Source organism: Embiotoca jacksoni, unplaced genomic scaffold (assembly GCF_022577435.1).
Source record: "Embiotoca jacksoni isolate LCO1_2020_lvr unplaced genomic scaffold, fEmbJac1.0.p SCAF_34, whole genome shotgun sequence".
Taxonomy (NCBI): Eukaryota; Metazoa; Chordata; class Actinopteri; family Embiotocidae; genus Embiotoca; species Embiotoca jacksoni.
In genome coordinates this window covers 3,959,108-3,980,504 of record NW_027185386.1, presented here as the reverse complement: position 1 = coordinate 3,980,504, position 21,397 = coordinate 3,959,108, and the positions used below count along the sequence as shown (strand labels likewise).

General features: G+C 42.7%; 1 protein-coding gene and 1 long non-coding RNA gene across 3 annotated transcripts in view; one reads left to right on the top strand and one right to left on the bottom strand.

Moving 5' to 3' along the window:
- Window positions 1-19,924, top strand: part of LOC138207835 (uncharacterized) — a 53,031-nt gene extending 33,107 nt beyond the window's left edge. For both annotated transcript variants that reach the window (XR_011179040.1, XR_011179039.1), the window contains exons 3-5: window positions 10,835-10,946; window positions 19,271-19,423; window positions 19,836-19,924. This is a non-coding gene — a long non-coding RNA (uncharacterized lncRNA). The remainder of the gene's footprint in view (window positions 1-10,834; window positions 10,947-19,270; window positions 19,424-19,835) is intronic.
- LOC138207834 (G protein-activated inward rectifier potassium channel 1-like) lies at window positions 5,653-20,556 on the bottom strand. Its single transcript, XM_069165365.1, has 3 exons — window positions 19,891-20,556; window positions 9,754-9,970; window positions 5,653-6,743 (listed from the first exon to the last, which is right to left on the bottom strand). Exons 1-3 carry the CDS (start codon window positions 20,554-20,556, stop codon window positions 6,079-6,081), a joined length of 1,548 nt encoding a protein of 515 aa, XP_069021466.1. The 3' UTR covers window positions 5,653-6,078.
- Window positions 20,557-21,397: the final 841 nt, after the last annotated feature.

The window sequence follows — 21,397 nt, the reverse complement described above, 5'->3', positions numbered from 1 at the left end:
GAGATTGTGTGTGTGTGTGTGTGTGTGTGTGTGTGTGTGTGTGTGTGTGTGTGTGTGTGTGTGTGTGTGTGTGTGTGTGAGTGCCATTTTATGGTTTGACAATTTGACAGAAACTAGATGTGTAGCCATGAGCACACACCGGTTGGCGTTAGGGATCCCATTATTACTCATTTGGTCCCATGGTGCGTGTGCATGTGTGTGTGTGTGTGACAGGTTAACAGTGGCATTAGGTTTCATTTATCGTGCGCTGCCTAATTGGGGTTTTATGATGGCTTCATGATGCTCGAGGCTTGAACTTTAATTAATCAACCCGCCTCCACAATTTGCTTTGGAATCCAAAATCCCACACAGGCTTAGACTCTCACACTCATATCATTCGATTGATATTCACAGCAGGGATTATATGCAATATATGAGCCTTTGATTCATCTTAAAACTTAACGAGAATCGAGAAGTGTTTTGGGATATTTTACTCTTTAAACTTCACATTTCCAACTCGTACAGTTTCTCCTCAGAACAGACTAAATTCACTTTTTTCTGCGTTCACTGAAATCAAATAACATCTTCATCTGATGTCCAATGTGATTATGACAATGAAAGATAAACGTAGTTGATTATATTCGTGACAGACTTCGTTTTTCCCATTTCTACAAGTAGTGTAATCTTTGCAGGAGTTGGATGACCACCTCACTTTTACAGTTTCATTTATATTCATTCACTGAAAGACCTGTCCAATCGTCAGAATCCAGGTGGAAGAAGTGAGTTGATCCAAATGTTAAAATCACTGCTATTAACCTTTACAAAGAGTAGCAAGAGATTTGCGAACTTTTCTTTTGCCTCATAGGCATAACATACATTCGACGGAGATTGTTGGGTCGATTGCAGCTTGTGAAGAAGCCTGCAGACGATACTCAGGGCTGCAAAAAGCCCACCAAGTCCTCTGCATTTTGGTATTAAAAAGAAATGATTTATTTATCGATAATCCTTCCAAATTGTTGAATTGATCATTAATTAGTCATTAGCCTTGAGTAGAAAAACATTATTTACCGAGTTGAAAAATGAACTGCTGGTATGCGTAACAAACTAACAAGACCAACTTACTACATAAATTTCCCTTAGAAGAAACATGCTATGTTTGGCACCATATATATGAAACTAAATTGAATCTAACTCCTTGTTCTGTTTTTGTTATTGAAGAACCTCAGACTGAGTTGTGTCCTTCCCCCCGCTCTGGAAACAAGCCTGTACCCTTGTACTTTATTTATAGTCTCTCTTTCAGACGTCCTTTAATTGCTTAACACTCAGCCTTTGAATGCACAGTATAATTCAACCTACAGCCATTTAATGAAAGCTTTTATATCTAATGCTATAAATATCCTGTGTCCGGCATATCTTTTTTTTTTGTAATGAATGAATGAATGGTAGAACCAGTGGAGGAGGTGTCCAAACATGGCGGCCGACTCTTTCCAATGAAACCAACTAAAAGCATTTACTGTCCGACAAAGTAGCCTGTAAAAGATATTGAAAGTTTTCTGGCATAAATGCAATATTTTGGTGCATATTGGCTTTAATGATGACTATTTTTACATCTGCTCCTTCTGTAATGGAAATGTATTTTGGGGTCTAAACTGCATCACGTGACTTAATTTCCCTGTTTTGCGCATAACACTCCACCAGTGTTCCCTGGGAGTTTCCTGGGACAAGATGTGTGTGTGTATATATATATACATATATACATTTACTGATCCATTATGTTGATTTCAGCTTTGTTGCGTCACCCTCCCGCCCATTATATTAACGTGCACCGACTCGGGTAGCATTTGTACACTCGAAGCACCAACGCTGACAGCCGTACCACTGAAAACAAATTAATATTCCACTTTGCAGCTACGATACCTTGCAGCGAGCCGGTTCCTTCACTTTGATCGCCACACGTAGGAGGAACAGTGATTCCAAAAAGAGCTGCGCGCCGATCGCAGATGGCATATCTCAGCACGACGTATTCAAAGCGCAGCAGAGGCAGTTACTTGAATCAAAACGCTCGTCCCGTGTGGGACGTCCTGAATGTCTTTGAAGGGAAATAGTGCATTTTGTGTGCTGCTGCGCTGATGAAAACAGATCAAAGCCATTGATTTCTGGTGAGGGGGACATGAGGTCATCGTGCTAGGTTTTTTTTCACCAAAGTGTTCTGCGAGCTGGCGGGTGAACCTCCAGCTTCCAAACACCCTTTTTCACACCAGCCGTCCCCGCGGAGCCGAGTGACTAACCAACCCTCGGGGCGTCGGCTCGCGTTGCCCGGGTCGCGGTTCAGCGAGACGGGCATCGATCGGGTCCTGGGATCTTTAGCCCCGGGTGCGTTAGGCAGAAACAATGAGAGGGAGCTCCCCGGAGGATGCACACACTCAACTGCTCCTCTAAGATGAACCGTTCATTCCTGCATTTCAGTCCCGTCACAGACGCTAGCTTTAAAAGAACCAATATTTACACCTTCTCCACACACGGCCCACGGAGCTAGTATTATGGTAATATATGTATGGAAAAATCAATGAATCAGCCATTCAATATTCTCAAAGCATGTCAGCAGTGGTTGCTTCTATTGTACAGCAGACAAATTGAAATTAAAATTCCAGAAAGAAAGATGTGTGCTGATGTTATTTGCTGTCCCCCCCCCCCCACCACCTCCCCCCCCCCCCCCTCCTTCCCCCCCATGATTCCCACAGGATTACTCTAAATGGATAAGGAGGAATAAATCACAGCGCTGCATGTGAGACGCTGAATATCTACAGTTTAGATCAGCCTTACATTTTATATGTTGTATTTGAAATTGCTCAGTGAGACTGGGAAGATGAGAGCACTGAAGAATACAATGATCTCTCTCACACACTCACACACACATCAACTGTTACCTGAGCCCCCCCCCACCGCTGCAGGGCAAAGAGGCTCCCATGTTGCCGTGGTGACTGTGGTGGAAAGAAGTGGCTTGTTTTGTGATTGACAGCTGCCGCATCTGTTTGTTGCGTGTCTTCGGATGCTCACATTTCTCTCTGTGTGTGTGTGTGTGTGTGTGTGTGTGTGTGTGTGTGTGTGTGTGTGTGTGTGTCTCATTAAGGTGGTCCAGTCAGGCACATTTCCCTTTTAGACACCACAAGTGGCCTAATTAGCCATTCGCTCACAGTTGGTGCAACACAGTACAAAGAAATGGCTCAGTGGATTATAAATGGAGCAGTTATACATCAAAACATCTCCAAATCAAATTAATCAAACGAAAACAAAAAAAGAAGGAAATTAATTAGTTTTTTTTCTTATTTCTCAGAGATGAGAAAGATTTTCGTTGCCATTCAGAACTTATTCAACTGGCTCATTTCGGAGATAATACGAACATGACAAGGGCAGATTTGAGTTTGGGGATGTCAGCAAGATGAGGTCCTATAATGAGCCTCTCCATGCCTTGTCTTGTTATTAAGTATTCATGCTTCAGTTATTTTTAACCTGCGGAGACATCAGTGTCGGGGTCTTTATAGCGGAGGCTCAGACCCTCCGATAACACCTCAGACAGGAGCCGACTCTCTAAAGCGGGTGGAAAACGATGTCTCCAAGCTCCGCCCTGTCGTTAGTTTAAATAAGCAGAGGAGCTGAAAGTGGTGTCAGCGGTACCACTGGTTTTAAATAGTGGACAGTGGCAGTCAATTTAAGGAAACAGCATTTTCTCAATGAGAAAGGAAAGTAACCACAAATCTGAGTCAACGTTTTATGACATACAGACTGAAACAATATTGAAAATCCCTAAATACTTGCTGTTATTATTGTAGAAAGACTCAATGACATTTGGATATAAAATATTCAGTATGCAAATCACACTTTGAAACCTCCGTTCCTACTCCGTCTCTTGTGCTGTTTTACTTCTGTGTGTTTATTTCTTATATTATTTTCTTTATATTCTTTATTCTTTGGCACATTTTCTGTGTATTTCTTGCATTTCTCCAGGTTATGGACCAAATGTCAACCATGCCCCCTCCATGGAAACTCCCCTTGCTCTTTTGCTAGTGTGTGCCAGAAACTCCTGTCTTGCTTCTGTTAGTTGCTTTGTGGTCGCATTTCATGATCTACAGTGTACAAAATGTTCATTTGCGATGTACTAATAAAGGATGGGCATTTTAAGCAAAGAGTACTATTTGATATTTGCTGGGAACTGTTATAGAAAGACAAATAAGAAGAATAGGAGTTTGATGAGATGATTGAAACCATCCAAAGGCTGAGATGAACTCTGATCTTCTCATTCAACTCTCAGCAAGAAAACTAATAAAAATGACAACCTTCCCTTTAAATTGTCCCTCATATATCAGGGTTTCTCATGCAAACTTGTATTGTTCTGTACCAAAGTGAGGAAACAGTCTATTTTTAGCCATTATTCCAGACTACAAGAAGGATACTGTTCGTTAATTTCACTTGTAATACCTTACGTTTTTAATTTAACACACACAAAATGGAAGTAGTGTTTGGTTGACTGTCAAGAAAATAATCAACAGAGAATGGATGAATCCAGTATGAGCTTACTCGCATGGAAAAGCCTCTTTCATAGAGCAAACTTGATTGATTATTGAATCAGCAGGTCATGTAATGAAAACAATAATTAACTTTGAACAGTGTTTCGCTCTATTTGAGACTCAGTGCCTTCAGCTTCATTAAGAACTGTTTTCCTCTGAGGTGTTCTGTTTTTTTTGTTTTTTAATGAGACTATTTCAATTCATGTTTTGTAATCTGTCAAATCCTACGCAGCACGAGAGGGGTGACAAAGCATGTGTGCGGCGGGTGAGTGGACAAACACACACGGAAAGGAATTAGAGGAGTGTAAACTGAGTGGGTGGTCGAAGCTGCAGATTCATAAGGAGGGGGGGGTGTCTTCGTGAGTGTACCGATGAAGCGGTTGGAAATCTCCGTCTCCCATTGATTTTCCTGTCTTTGTGCTGCTGGAGTAGTGGAATTGAGGCTTAGGTCTTCCAGGTACTGGAGATGCGCTTGACCACGCATGTGCTGCTCGGGATGTTTTATTTTTGTTTTTTGTTTTTTTGTCGAGTTACATCCGTGTGGTGTGTTTGTCCCTGGATTTCCTAAACCCACAAGTCTTCTGCTTTCTGTTGCTCTAATCTCAGTTTGCTCTGTTGGAAGATATTCTAGTCAGGACAGGATACTGTAAATCTCAGATTTGATACAAAATCTGACCAATTATGAAATCGAATCTATCGTGTGGATAAAACGGTCATCTGCTCTGAAAATATATGTTGGAGAGAAGGCTACATAAAGCGTTGTTTGGGTGTGTTTTTTGTGACCGCATTCCTCTTTTGTGCACCAACTATAAATTGACTATCAGCCTCCGTTTTCCAATAAACACTGCTCATATTTCTCCTTAAGCAGGAGTCTTATATTATTATCCTCTCTTGCAATATGCACTTCATCCACTGAGGAATTGTGGGATTGTTCCTGCACAAAGTGTTGCTTCCCAAACGGATAAAATAAGAGCATCAGCAACAGCCTATTAAAACTACATTGGATTGCACCGTCGGATTACTCATGGAAAACTGTTGCACCAACGACTGTAATGAGTATATGAACCAAATATATTATTTACTGTGACAATAAAAACACAGGAAAGAAAAAAGATCAAGCATTTATTATCATCTTAATATAATTTATATTTCGATAAAACTAAGGTTGACTATTAATCGTAGTGGTGCAAACGTTAAACAATGGATTTTGTGTGCATGCACGACTCTTGCAGAATGATCAGGTTCGCATTTAAAGATGAAGTTTGTGTTTTCTTGTAGTTTTGTGTGTAACAAAGCCTGCATGAATGCCGCTGCTATGAAACACAAAATCACAGTAATTCCAGTAAAGATTGTGTCTCAAGATAAAAAGCAAATCAATAAAATAGTCAGTAAACCATGTTTTTTTTTTGTGTTTTTTTGCTATTAAAGCCTCCCAAGGTCAAGTACATCTCTGTATCTTGCTTCCATGCATTTCTCCTCCTGTGTCGGAGGTCTGTGGCAGTTTGTAGTCGTGTTCAGGGACTTTTTCTGGGTTTCAGCGGTCGGCGTTCATCCTCCGCAGCTTTGCTGGCAGGTTGTCCTCCAGCCTCCCTCCGGCCGAGAGAAGAGGGCTGTGCATGGGGACGGGGACGGGGGACAGCGTGGGCGTCAGGCTTTGCTGGTACAGGTCTCCTGTAGACTGAGTCATGGGTTCGAAACCCACCTTGAGGGACTTGAGCTGCAGCCGGCTCTCCGCCTCGGGGCCCGGTGAGGAGCTGAGGCGCTGCAGCTTCAGAGGCAGGTCTCCCGTGCTGCAGGCCTTCTCCGGGTGCTGGGAGCTGAGCAGAAGCACCTTCCTCTGCAGGTCCTCTTTCCCCGACGAACTCATCCTCTGCAGTTTGCTCGGCAGCCGACCCCCGGCACCCCCGTGGTGGCCTCTCTCCTCTGAAGTGTTGATGCAATCCACAGAAAACACCCGGTGGCGCCGGCCGCCGTGGCTCTCAGTCAGTGCTGGGGTGGGGGTGGACGCGGGCGAGGGCAACGAATTCTTCTCTTCGTGCTCCTTGACGCTGTACGGCGGCGTCGGGACCTCGAACGTGCTGTGGAACTGCGAGTAGTCCACCCGGAAAAAGCCTTCCTCCAGGGACATCACCGGCAGGAAGCGGTGGCCCCATAAAACCTCATCCTCCGTGTATGACGTCCGGGCCTGGCATGTCATACCTGCAGGAGAGTGACATCGTAATAATTTGAATAACTGCGATTAAATGGGGTTCGAACAAAACAATTATTGGCTGATAAGGAGGAACGTGAAAGGGCAGCATTCCCTCCCATTATCTCTCTTCCTTTATTACTCGGGAAGACAGCTTCGTGCTACTTCCTGTGCAATCATCTCGTCCAATTTAGTCACAACAGTCAACCGACCGGAGAAGGTTTCTTGCAATTTCCTGTTTGATAAAAGCAACAACAAAGCCGTTCTAACCTATTGCTTAATTTCTAGCTATTTTCTAAGCACGCCGCCTTTAATTACTGTAATAGAATAACCACCACAAGAGAAAAGCGAAGAGGGAAATCCTGCACAGTCTTTCATTCCTGGAGTTTGTGTCTCCTTGCAATGGTGACACATTCTCATTCTCACATTCATTTTGCGCCGTTAATGTAGGTGAAAGGTGAGCGATGCTCGTTATCGGCGTGGCTGGTGTTGGTTGTGATAATTGCCCGTTTAAATCTGATTGGCATAATTAGCTATCGCACGGCACCGCATTCTCCCGTCGATACGTCGATGGTAAGAGGAAAGGGGTCCTGTCGCTACACGTCTTTATCGTTACTCGGCGTGTTGTTTGCACTTTCCGCTCATCATCAGTTGGCCGACTGACATCGTGCTCTCGTGGCACGTTTTTTTTAATAGCGAGTGTAATTGAGAAAAAGTAATGTTTGGTGCCTGTTTGTCTACAGCATGCGGGCATTCAAAAACATCTTTCTTTTTCCATTTGACTTCAGCTCCCGCAAAATAATTTTCTTGACATTTGGATGTTTGTTGGAGGTCCTTCGCGATCAATAAGCACTTAGTCCATATTTCTTCTGATCCAGTGGCTTTGCTACATAACCCGAGCATTTCTGTTAAACACTACAGTTAGCCGAAGAGTAGGAGTCTGATCCCTCATCCCTCTGAGGGATGATGTGAGCAGTGTTATGTCATAGCCTGATGCTATTCCAGGCTCGCTAACTCATCTTCATCCACAGAAAAACCTTCAACAGTCCTACATCTACAAAAAGGCCTTTTTTTTTACTCACAATTAGCCCGGAGGCTTGGTTTTAATTACGAGGGTAAGTTTGTGATCATTTCTCCAGCTGCAGTCTCTCTCTTCTCTTACGGGGAGAATGGCTGTATTTCTGCTGGCTGTGGACTCGTAAAACAACAGTTATACCAGTGCAGTGGAAGCTTGTGGGTTTAGAGCCTGACAGGCACCCCAGTTTAGTTCCATCATTCAGGCATCATTTGGGTATTCAAGCAGCTGGTTAATGTTTACTGCATCTTGCAGCAGGAAAATAAAAGCCCAGAGCACGACTATGCAAACATTTGGCAGGGCGTCCCTGAAGAATACTTTGTAAATTTCCTGACAGTAACCTTCACCGGTACTGTTTACAGAGTGTATTATGTTGATTTGCCTTTTCTGTAAGACTCTGTTTCAAATTTGTTACTTGGCGAGAATTCAATTTAGTGAACGTGTGACCTATAGATGGAGTTGACATGCCTGGAAAAAAAAAATAGATAAAAGGGACGAATGTTATGCTCTACTGACCTCTTGGGACTTCGACATTTCTAGCAAGAATACAATTTGGACCACCTTTTGGTGCCATTTATATAGCGCTTTTTTACCTTAGCGGTCGCTATTGACTACCATATACTCAGTCTTTTACAAAGATTTGTACGATTGTATCCTCTGTTCACGCCTTCTGTTGGACTCTGTTTTCACTTCTAGGTGAAAAAATTGATTTCATGACATCTTGTGAAGTAAGAGCTAAATTGATTAGATGATTTTTTTTTATTTTTTTTTTTTACTTTTTTTACTTTTTTTTCTCCACAAAGAACTAAGATTTTAAGTCAATAAACTAATGATGTGCTGCTCCTCCAGATGTAGTTTTGCACGGTATTGAAAAAAAGAACGTAATGCCTTCAGACATGAACTAAAATTGACAGGTATTAGAGCCGCTGCACGGTAATCTATCAAGTCTACTTTAGTAAAAATTTTAAATGAGTTGGGGAGACAATCCACAAACTGAACAGCTGTGTCAGCAGCAGCTGGATGTGCGGGGATAACTGTTAATATGTTTGGGTTAATGGGATGTGTGTTATGTGTGAGGAGGATGACGGGATACTGGGGACCATCGAAGGTGACGCTGCCAGGGCTTCCACTCCTCTACTCCTCAGCTCTGAGTGTCACAGCATTGCGACACTAAACTTCTGGCTGCACCCTGATTTAATGGTATTATCAACAGAGCACAGACCGTGTTGCCTGCCCGCCTCTCCGCTCCCCCACTGATCCCTCCCTCCTGCTATAAGCCTATTCAGCTCTACGGTGTCTCCTACAACAGTGGCAGAGTACGTGTTAATGGAGGAGGGGAGGGGGCGGGGGGGTAGATAGAAGCAGCGCTGAAAAGAAATGAGGAAGATGGATTTATTTGTATTGCACCCGAGGGAGAAAAAAAAAAATCATTGTTAAATATGCAACAGAGAAAGCAGCAGCGTAGTCGCTGAGAGTTCCTCCAGCATTGGCTGCCTGTAGTTTACAGCGGCGGCTGTGTACCGATGTCTCGCAGGCTTACCTCTGCTCTCAGCTGTCATCTGAAAAATGGAGTGGAACTTCTACTAAAACCCCAGCCCATTCATCAAAGTGACGCACGCAGCCATGACCACAGGCTTTTATAATGCATAGAGTGGGCATAAACCGATTCTGCAGTAATAAAATATCCCCCATAATTCAATCAGCTTGTCATTCTCATGTGTTGTCCTCATTCTCTCTTTTTTTCAGCCCTCACGTTCTTCAAATTTGCAAAACTGGGAAGGTGGGGAAATGAGATTTCACAGGGTCTAGATTAGGAGTATCTGTTAGAGAGGAACGTCATGAGGGTTCATATTAATTTACATTTAGATTGGGAGTGAGAAAAGTAAAGAAAAGAAGCAATTAAGAATGGGAGAGAATACAAAGAGCTGGAAAAAAAATTTGCTCACCTGTGGTCTCCACGATGCCCTCGAGGATAACGACAATCTCAAACTGTTCGTTCATCAGAGAGCGCTGGGAAAGGTCAAAGAAGGGGCTCTTGGGATTGATTTCATGGCAAATGGTGAGAGGGGACACCAGGAAGAGCTGGTCAGCGCCCGTCCCGAAGCCGACGTCCAGCTCGCACTGGTCCAGAGGCAGGAACTCGCCCTCGGGTGTCTGACGAGACTGGAAGACAAGAGCGAGGAAGGAGTGGAAGACAGAGGCAGGAGAAATAAAAGATAGAAAAGGAGAAGAGAGAGACGAGAAAGAGAAGATTAGATTTGATTTCTTGCTCTCCTTTTGTCTGATGAATGTCAATTAGCTTCCTCAGTCCAACAGCGGAAGCATTCAAATCTTGTACTTGAAAAATTACTGAAAAATTGTCTCTATAAATAAGATCATACATACTTGACATTATTAGATTGTTATTACTGATCCATCAGTGGTAAGTGGTTCCAAACCTATTTTTTTTATTTTATTTTTTTTATTATTCATTTGCTTTTTATGAAATAATAGATCAGCCGAGCCGTTGACATTTATCAAAGTTAAGCCCCTGCTGGAATGTCCTATGTAAAACTGTTAATAACTCACAGAAAAAGCCTGGCGTTGAATGCACCTTTATATGAAACATTGGGTTTTTTTTTAATAATCAATGTTTTGGAAGTAGAGAAGTAGAAAATATTAATACTCCATTATGTCAGTGTAATGTTGTGCAGATAAAATGTTTGCCTTGCGTTTCCCGCGTGAGCACGGCCGCTAAAGTGAATTATTTTGAACTCGGACGGGCGGGAATTCGCATCCTTTCGTGTCTTTGCTTTGCACTTTGTGTGTAATCTCCCCGCGGGAGTAATTCGCTTCTTTCTTGTTTGGTCTGAACACACAGTGAAGGTGTGGAGGTGTGACTTTGAAAAAGGGTTATACAACCCTCCTGAAAAGCTGATGGAGGATGTTTTTTTTTTTTTTCCATGTCTTTCTTTTCTCTGGATGGTCCTGTGGTGTCTCTCGTTTGCTGTGGCCACAAACTTGGCGCTTCACATTGATTTCTGGAAGAACTTGCAGGCGGACGTGTGAGACAGCCGTGTTTGGACAGGAATCGCCCACCGACTGTTAACTGCTGCTGAAGCCTTTAATTGCCCAGAGGATGTTCGAGCCCTGCACTCAGGTTCCTGCATGTATTTTCTCCTTTCTGTTCTTATTCTATCTAATCAATCGTGTTCACCTTTTCTCTTCCTGTTTTCTCAATTAGCAGTCTGCTTTACCGAATGATCTTAAAATTCAAGCAATTTTCTTAAATCCCGCTGTTAGCAAAGAGGCTTTCTGAGTTTTCAGAGGCTTATTTCCGTGTCATTTAAAGGTTCAGTTTGTAGGATTTAGGGGGATCTGTTGGCAGAAATGGAATATAACATTTATATTTGTGTTTCCGTTCGTGTATAATCACTTGAAACTATTAATTTTGGTGTTTCATTACCTTAAAATGAGCCTCTCGTATCTACATATGGAGCAGGTCTTCATCAAAGGAGGCCGCTATGTTGCACTGCTATCTACAGTTGCCCAGGAGGGACAAATCAACACTCTGGATATGGCCTTTCACGTTTTTCATAAATTTTCTTACGTGCTTGGAAGAAGAGGTTAAGACGCTGTTTTCAGTTGGTTGCAATGTGCAGCCTCACCACTAGATGGCAAAAAAACAAACAAAAAAAAATCTGACATACCACACCTTTCAAATAAAAACGCCTGACGTAACCTTTCATCAAAGGAGCCGGTTAGATTTCTTTGTGGCGGTAAGAGATCAGACAATGTTATGGTTTAAATGAGCTGTATTGTTCTTTTCTACTTCACATTGCATCATGAAGGTACACGCTGCTCAGGACACTTTGTTCTGAAGTTCCCAATTAACATCCATCATAATAACAAAAATGTCTGCGAAAAGTTTATTTTTACTACCCTGTAATTTAATATCAATAATTTTTCAAAACCTTTTTCTCTCCTTCTACATTGTTTTACCTCCAACTGAATGTGTCATGCACCATCCACCCACCCACCCACACACACACACACACACACACAATTTTTCTTCCACCACACAACAGCTTCATAATGATCTCCCACACAGATGTACACTGTTTCACCCCTTTCTCTCTAAAGCTTTTTCTGGATCTTTTGTTCTTCTGGTAAATCTTTAAGTAATCAACGCATCATTTCCCCAAAGACAGTTTCCTCTTTCAGCATCTCAGCGTGGTCCCGAATCTGATTATGATACTCAAATTAAGAGTTTTTACTTAATGTCTTACCGGGTAAAGTAAAGTTGTTGTTTTTTATTATTTTAAAAAGTGGTTAATGTCAGGAATTTATTACTTTTTATTTGTTTGGTTATTTCCTGGAAAATGTTTGCTGAGTGAATTAGTTGTTGCTCCACCTTTCAGTTCTCGCTCAGGTCAAATACTGTTTACAGTGACAGCTTCCCATATCTAAGCAGTGATTTTTATCAGGTTATGTTGGTTGAGGTTGAACAGCTGGTCTTCACTAGCTCTTAATAGGAGACATGAAAAAAGGAAACAGCATTGCTCTTGTATTGCAGTGTAGAGCCATTGAACCGTATTATTATAATTATACATAACCCTGTTTACCTGCTTGTTCTTATTTTCAAAGAGTACGTTTTCAGCTTTAATGTTAAAAGAGAAACAGACCAAGAAGGATGAGCTCAGGCTTATTGACTGGAGCTGCATAATAGCCATTTTATGATGAAGGTAAATGTGGTGGACAAAATAATAGAAAACGCCTCGCTGACAAAAACAAGTTTTTAATTCATAAATAAATTGAGTTTCGGTTTACATCTTTGGATCTGCTTTCGCTCCTCCTTCTCCTATCCAGCCGTCTCGTGTATTGCAGCTACCAGTCAGAGCTCGTTTTCGTCCTGACCTTCCAGTGACATTGCCCCCGTAGTTTACCCCTCCGAGATGTAAACTGTGAATGAAGTGTGAGTAAACAGGCTTTTGCATTGCCAGAAAACACTGCTTTTTCTATTTCTGTCTCTTGTGAATATCAATGAGGTGCTCTTCTGAATTTAATGTTGAGGGACGGCTTTCATGTCGGGGGGGCATTGTTTCACTTGTCAGGTGCATTTCAGGCCGCTGAATCCCGTTTGGCATCGTTCATCCACGAGGGGTTATCTCATGCTAGCTTAGGGAAATTTTTACTTTTCACTTTCCGTCTTCGTCGCTCGATTAGTAAAAGACGGATGAGTGTATGCAAACATGGACGGGCAAAGCTCCTTACACAGGCCCCGTTGGCACTCTGTACACGCCTTCCTGCACAAAGATTCGGAGATAGCTGAGCCTGTCTACTGTTATTTTTTTCTGTAAATCTGACATGCTGCTCAAACAAACAAAACAGATTTTTTTTTTTTCTGTCTAAGCTCTTGAAGTATCCAGACATGGTCTCTTTTAATTCATTGTCTACACTAGATTTTTTTTGGGGGGAGGGGGGATGATGATACAGCAGAGGCACCAGACAAGCAAACATTTCTGTTTTTACCCGTCACATCTTACTGCTCGACAACCCGCTCGACCGCTTCAGCCGCTCGTTATCATCAGAAGGGCAACGTGTTTTTTTTGTTGTTTTTTTCTTTGGTGCTCACAAAAGGAGCGTTTTCAGCACCGTGAATGATGTTCATGCATGAAGACAGGTGGTAAATAAAATTGATTAGGCCTAAAGTGTCCTGATCTTCCTGCTCAACTCCACTCCATGCTCGGCCAGGCCCTCATCAATCAGGAGGCTCAGCAGAGAGTGTGGGGGGGGGGGGGGAGTGCAGCGGCAGCGGAGGAGCTGGTAGGCAATCAGATCGACTGACGAGCCAGCCGAACCATGCCGGCCTTAACACTGCCAGATAGCCTCGGCCGAGTCATTGCATTTAGAAAAAGGGTGGGTCGGTGTCACATTTCAACCCGATCCAGTCCAGACTGAGTGAGACGAATTGATTCAATCAAAGCTAAACTAATTGGACAAAACAACTAGGGATGGACTGACCAGTTTTCTTCTGGCCTTTATTATAAACTGGGAAAAAGTAAACAAGTGCATAAGATCACGTCTAGACTGATTTGGCGAAATTGGACATTTCTGTTTGTCTAAAAATGCTGTTTGCCATCCACTAGCCTTGTGGGTGGATTTTGTGAAGGTCTCCGTTCACAATGAAGGTCCGGAACAACACAAATTCCTCCACTTTTAGCTGAAGAAAAACAAAGTTGGGTTGTATAGCCAATACCTAGTCAGACTGAGAAAGACACAGAGCCCCCGTTGTGTCGTTTGCTCCGTAAACACCTTCTCATTTATAATGTTTTATTTCTTTTTCTTCAGACAACCGAGCAAATAATAAATGGAGATTTTGATTGCAGCCCATAAAAGCCACATTAAGCGTTCAAACGGCAATTTCTGCTCTGCCGCGATTCACTATTTTTGTGTCATAGTCAAATGGAGAGTAATGACAGCACCTGTGCCGTGGGGTCAGCTATACTACCATTTTAAATGAGCCATCACAAAGAGGCTTCCAGGCAAAACAAAGGCGAGCTCGGCAGACACTCGGCATTATACAGATGAATCATGAGGTCGGCGTTTTGTGGATTTGTCCACTCGAGGGGGAGCGTGTCAGGAAAGCTTTTTTTTGTTTGTTTGTTGTGAAAACATTAACTGAGAATGAACAGAAGGTCACACTGAAAAGATTGGTTTTCATATTTGACTCTTTTTCACATCTGAAAGTTCGGACTAAGGTTCATGTTTTTGTTACATTGTTAGACCGGTTGAGTTTTGCTTTCATGCTGCATGACAAACCTTCGTCCTGTCATCATCATCACCTCCGTGGGCTGCGTCTGCCTACACTTGACATTGATTGGTTTGTAGACGGGAGGAGTCTGGCGCTGGCGTGTTGTCAACTCAGCTACAAGCGTTCTCGTTTGAGTGGTTCTGGTTCTTTTTTACCCCATCTATTGTTTAATGGGTGTTGATAGCCGGACTAAAGTACATGCAATTGGTCCAAAAGTCCAAACCATCCAAAGAAAAAAAAATATTTTTACACCGCAAATGAACTGAACCAGTGTCCAGTTAGATCCCGAGTGAGTCCATCTCTTTTGGTCTGACCAACTTTTGGTCCTTTGGTCCTGGCTGGAGTCCAATGCTATCCTATTTTGGTCCAGACCAAACTGAAAAGTCCAAAGATCTGGACCCAACAAGGTGTGAAAGCAGCCTTTGACCTTAATGCAGTGAGGCTGAGGTCAAAGTTACTTTTACTTTGAACTGCGTATTTTTGTTTTCCAATTTCTTAGCTTAAGATCGATCCCAGGCTACTTTTGATATCATCAAACTCTGTCTGCATTTAATGGGACATCTGCACACTCGTGTTACTGACTGTACAGCCGCAAGAAAAGCATGACTCAGCACAGTTTGGTTTGACAATGCGTGTCCTTGCCCTGCCTGCTATCGTATTGACGTGAGAAAACGCACGCCACTGAGACAGGCGGCGTGATGGAGGTCATGTGAAAAACGTCACTCGAGGCCGACTAAGCTGCACACAGTGAAGTAACACAACTAAACTATAACCACACATTAAATCTGGTCTGTTATGTGTACAAACTTAATTTTTTTTTTTGCAATAAAGTCAGCAAATTACGACCATTTCGCCACCCTGAATTCCACAGTTTAACAACTCGCCTCCAATCTTATTTCCCACCATATAACAGACACTCTACTTCATGAATTGTGCTCCTGTATTGCAGTAGGAAGATATCAAGCGATGCTGGGCCACCTGTTTCTAACTGCCCTGAAAATATTTATTACCCAGATAGAGCAAAGTGCAAATTGAAAACTTAGCAGATTTGTCTGGATGCAAAGGCAAGTAAAGTCATTCTGACACTGTGAAGGCTTTTGGTGCACCAAAATTTAAAACCCATAAGGTGTCAGATGTTGCTCGCAATGTTAAGTCCAGTAATGTCTTTTATGTGCTCTAGTTTCATGTCGTTGGGAAGAGTTTCAAATTCTCTGTGTGGTACTTAGTGACTTTGGCAGAAATGGTGTCACAGTGTTCTCGGCCAAAACCGTGTTTTGCTGCGACTGTGCTGCCTACGTTTTCTGTTTGTGTGGAAAACACTGCAACAAGGCTCGTAGTGTATTATTGTCAGGAAGCCTGAAGATGTGCTCCCTCAAGAATAATAATGCTGTATTTTAGTACTTGCGAGTTTAGAAATTATGAACACTTCACCTCACAAGTGCCTTTTTTGGATATATAATAAAAATAATCTTCTTGAGGAAGCCAAGCTCAAAAAATGAGCGAGCGCACAACAACAAAACCTCGCATACATCTGTGCAGACCTTCTCCAGTACAGCCTCCAAAGAGGAGAGAAACATGAGCAGCCCAGAATCTGGCTTTGGGGCTCGCTTAATCGATGACTGTGGGGCTTCAAGGCGTTTCCGCCGGCCCTCCACAACCCGATAGTATAATTGAATCTCTTTGTATGAGGAAAACAAACAAAAAAAAGAAAATCAATTCTAGTTGCAGGGACTATGTAGTCCACCGTGTAATCCTCTGAGGAGATGAACAGCCGAGAGGATTTCACTCCCTTCTCTATCTCTCAAATAGAAGACACCACTCACACACCGAAAACATTAAGAACAAATCTGTCGGTATATTTCTTTTCATGCTTCTTCTTCTCTCTGCAGCCCTTTCACCACTTTCCCTTCACTTTCTCACCCTCCTTCCAAAGTCAAACCAGAGTCATATTTTCAGCCGGGATGTTCCACCAGGATGCCCTCTGAAGATGTCACGGACGCGTAAAGCTGCATTTCAGCTGCTTATGGCGGGACTCTGGATGACAGCTCTCATTGGTCCGTCTCTCCCTTCTTTCTGCTGCCTCCTGTCATCCAGTAATCATCCGCAACAGCCCAGCAGAGCGCTGATACGCAGACATACTGTCCAAACGCAGCAGCGCCAACAAGTGTTGCAATTTAGACCGGAAAAAAATTTGATTATTTTCAAAATACCATAAAAAACGGAAGTTATTATTTACTGAAAAACAAGTTGATATCTTCAGCTGTCTTGTTTTATTTATCAAAAACCCAAATATGTTGAGATTACTGTCATATTTGGGGAAAATAAAGCCTCAAATCCTCATATTTAAGAAGTTAGAACCAGCAGATTATGGACATTTCAGCTTCGAAAAGGAACAAAATGATTATTTGATTACATAATATACAGATCCACCAACTTTTATGCTGCACTCTGAGCTTCTTTATACAATGTTGAGCTGAATAAAATAACAAGGCTCAGCTGAAGAAAAGTAGCTCATACAAAAAGGAAAAGTCAAGTAAATCTTTGTTGTCAGCGGTGTTCAGATTTTTTAAATTTGTTTTATAATGTGAATTTAATGAGTTGGGTAAGAAAAACAATGAATGACTATGAACCGCATTGAGAAAGTACCTGCCCAATCAGAGCTGAGTATGTAAGTAATGTGCTTAAAGCTTCACATGTGTGCAGGTTTCTTATTTGTACAATGCAAGAGAAAGTATTCACGGAGTTAAAAACCCTCCTTCACCTGATAGGTTGACTAAATCACTCATTATTTATACATCCAAAGCTTTTATTTGCACTCATATGTCCAAAGATGAGTTCTCTCTAGAATCCCATTAGTGGAAGTGGATCGCATTCATACAGCTACCTTCGTGCTTGGCTCATGCTTTATAAGACACCATGCTTACGGTTTGCTTGGAGTTCAAATCATGGACACAAACAGCTAAAGAAATTGTTTATATTTGATTTAGAGAAGAGTTGGAGGGTTGTTCGTTTACTGTGTTAAAGATGCAACCTGATGAACACTGCAGTTCCCCAAACCCAGTGTCTCTGTCACACACTGTCTTCACAAATTTAAAATGATTCTTCTGCCAGGAATATCTGAGTGTTTCATGATGAAGCATGACTTCCAGAGGGCTGCGGTTCAACAGCACCACCAACATTTCTATACAGGGACTGCACTGAAACCATTCCGCTTCAAATAGGACCACTTTAGTTTGGTATTTAACTATTGCTTGTGATGTGTAATATTTAACGGTATGTTCATGCTAAATAATGATTTTCTTTGTGCAGTGACTCACCTGATTTTAGATTTTATTTGTTTTTTTGTCTTGTACTCAACCAGAGCTGCTGCAAATACTCCGTCTCGGTCAGAGAGTCTTTGAAGCGAAAGAATAAGGTTAGAGCACAAAGCCCTAGAGCAAAAAAAAAAAAAAAGCAAGGAGCACACAGTGAATGCTGTATATATTGTATCTCACAGAGAGTGGGAGTGTAAAAACTATGTGGGGTTGGCAGAGAGGTCTTGGAGTATATACTGATTATATTTCCTGTCGTACCGGAGGAAAGGTAAAAAGATTGTATCCCTACTGTTTAAAGAAAAAAGAAAAAATCCCCCAAGCTACAATTATTTTGTGAAGCCACGTCTGTTCTTGTCTCCTTTAGAATTCTGCTTTGTTTGAAAGGAACACAAATCCTGATTTCTTTTTTTGTTGTTGTTGTTTCCAAGTTGAAAAAAAACACGTCTCAGTTTTAAAATCGAATATTTCTGACAGAGTTTTAGTGTGGTGATGTACTGCGACTCGGTATGAGAGGTGTGTCACTCAGAGGGAGAGAGTCTAATTGAGATGCTGGGAGCTCGCGGCTCAGTCTTACAAGAGAGATGAGGGAAATCATGGTACACGTGTGTGATTATACTTCATGCCTATGGGGGCTGTTCACTTTCTCCATGCTCGCAACTGTGGAGTAAGCTCGGTCCTCTCCTCTCCTCTCCTCTCCTCTCCTCTCCTCTCCTCTCCTCTCCTCTCCTCTCCTCTCCTCTCCTCTCCCTGCCTGCCTCCCTCTCTGCCTGCATGCATCATTAAGCTGACCAACGCTGTGCTCGATGTGGCTCTGCGGAGGAGAGCACAGACATAAACAAGCTCCAAGCACCTCGCTAATGCTGTTTGTCTTCTTTATGGCCCATTTCGCACGTTGAACATGGATGTGGCTGAAAGGAGCTCTATTATGATAATTAAAAAGAGGAGTTGATCGGCCCTGTCGCCTGTTTGTGGCAATTTTCTGCTTTGTTTGCTTGCTTTGAGAACGTGAGGTTCATTAGCTTTGTTCCACCCAAAATCTGCTGACAGTTGGATTCAAACCCACAACACTATATCACCTGTGTCTCCTTCGTCCTTTTACTGTCTGTTGCAGCCATATTCAAACTGTGATGCTTTTTTAACACATTTTCTACCTCGGGAGAGAAAAAAAATACCCCAAAGCAAAAATAATTCACACCTTTATGAATGCCATAAATGTCCCAGGAAAGCTGTTTTACTGACTCCAGTGATCTGTGGTGGTGCGTGAAGCTCCCCTCTCACTACAGATTCACTAACCTTACTCTAAGTGGACCATCTCTCTTGTCACATCAACTTACTGATACACACTTATCTGTCCAGGTGACACCACAGCTAAAAACGAGCTGATGCCGGACATGGTGTCTACCGATCCCTAAAATGACCAACACGGCCTTCACCGTCTTATCTCGGCGGTTTGAGATGCATCCACCTGTCTGCCACTCAGCCTCTCCATCCTGCAGCTGTAAGATTATGGTAATGCCACTTTAAGCCTGTTTTGTTTAACAAGGCGTGCATGTGTAGTCTGACCTGCTTACAATGAAGCTTTGAATAGAAAAATGTTCATTTTAACCTTTGATATTGCAATTTGTTGCTGTTTCCTTTGGCCTGGTGGGCTCAGATGCAAGAGGAAGTAAAGAGAATAAAGAGTCTTCAGAGATTCAAGCTGTCAATCAAGAGCGCAGTCATTGTGCCAAAAAGAAATGGCATTTGCATATAGGCCCACAGTATGTCTAAGTGACAGTGCAGATTCACATCCAGTGCAGCAGAAGGGCGTCATTTAAGTTAGACGAAGTTTATTTTAAGTTTTGATTGGTAATTGTAATTTTATTGCACGTGTGAAAGGATTTATGTACAGCATGTGTTTAACTCTGCTTCCACATTTCAGGGTTTCGCTTTCAGCGAGTTATCATCATCAGAGAACATCTCCTGCCGAAGCTTACCTTTATGAGCTTGCACCTGATCTGTGCGGACACCATGTGGCTGTTCCGCAGGTTGCCCACGCGGAACATGAGGCACAGTTTGCCGTCTCGCTGAGAAATCACCGAGTCCTGACTGAACATGAGCGTCTCCGCGCGTTTCTTAGGCTGGGACATTTTAATGAACATGCAGCCGATGAGGAAAGCGTCCACTATGGAGCCCAGCAGCGACTGGAACAAGAAGAGGATGATGCCCTCCGGACACTTCTCTGTGATGTACCGGTAGCCGTAGCCGATCGTGGCCTCAGTCTCGATGAAGAACAGAAAAGCTGAGGGGAAGTTGTAAACATTGGCCACGCAGGGGGTGTAGGACGAGTCGTGGCCGTGATTTATATCTCCCCTGATATAAGCGATGATCCACCACATCGATGCCATGACCAGCCACGCGATGGTGTAAGTTAGGATGAAGATGAGTAGGTTCCATCTCCACTTTAGGTCTACCAAAGTGGTGAACAGGTCAGAGAGGTACCTACTGGTCTCTCCACCGAGGTTTCCGTGCTGCACGTTGCAGCGACCGTTCTTCTCCACGAAGCGCTGGCGTTTCTTCTTCACAGGAGCAGAAAAAGTGGTCGCCCGATTTGTGTTAACCACCTGGTAGTCTTCGCCAAATTTTCTACGAAGTGCCGCCATTTCAGCCCGGCTGGAGTAAATGGAAAAAAAAAACCACCTGCAGTTTAATCCATTTTTCTGTGTTTTAGCCTCCAAAACACTGGTTACCTGCAGTGCGTAAAATGCGCCATGGCCACTTTTGTGCGCACAATAAATCCTAAAAAATAAAAAAGTCAAGCGTGTTTCAGTGCTTTTAAGCACGGCTGTTATCCTTTTATTGAGAAAAAAAAAAAAAGGAAAAAAAAAAAAGTTCCACTGTTCCTCCAGTTATTTCACATTACATCAGATGATCTCTGGCTGTGGCTGTGCGCTCTGCTCAGCCTTCACTCGCTCTGACTGGCGCGATGCTCACCAGCGGCACGAAATACGAGGAGCTGTCTACCATTCACAGCTTCTGGTGGGCTGTAAAGGAGGATGAAGAGGGAAGTGTGAGTGTGTGTGAGAGGGAGAGGGAGAGATTTGAAGAGAGGGAGGAGAGGGGGCAGGGAGAGAGGAGGAGAGAGTTACACAAGACAGCATTTGTGTGTAAGAGAGAGAGAGAGAGAGAGTGAGGTGGACAATGTGACTTCATCTGTGTAGTTCATTCGGCCAATTAAATCAGCATGGGGCTTAATTGATAGGTTAATCAACGAGTTAATTAATTTATTCATTCATTGGTCTCGAGTGCTTATGTTGCCTTCAGATCGTAGCTGATCCTCCTGTATGACTAACAGCACTGAGAATCACAAATACAAAAGTGATGGGGTCAGAGGATCTTTGTGCTTCCAAGTTAGACTGTGCCATCTACTGGATGGACAACCTATGTGCATATTGTATCTAATGCATGCAAGATTAACTAATGAATTGCAAATCATCTCTGTGG

What these genes read in the sequence shown, in the direction of transcription:
- LOC138207834 (XM_069165365.1), bottom strand. Translation starts at nt 20,556, where the DNA reads ATGGCGGCACTTCGTAGAAAATTTGGCGAAGACTACCAGGTGGTTAAC. An exon ending in TCAGGTGCAAGCTCATAAAG is followed by an intron (nt 9,971 to 19,890) that starts GTAAGCTTCGGC and finishes CTTGTCTTCCAG; the next exon opens with TCTCGTCAGACACCCGAGGG. An exon ending in GGGCATCGTGGAGACCACAG is followed by an intron (nt 6,744 to 9,753) that starts GTGAGCAAATTT and finishes ACTCTCCTGCAG; the next exon opens with GTATGACATGCCAGGCCCGG.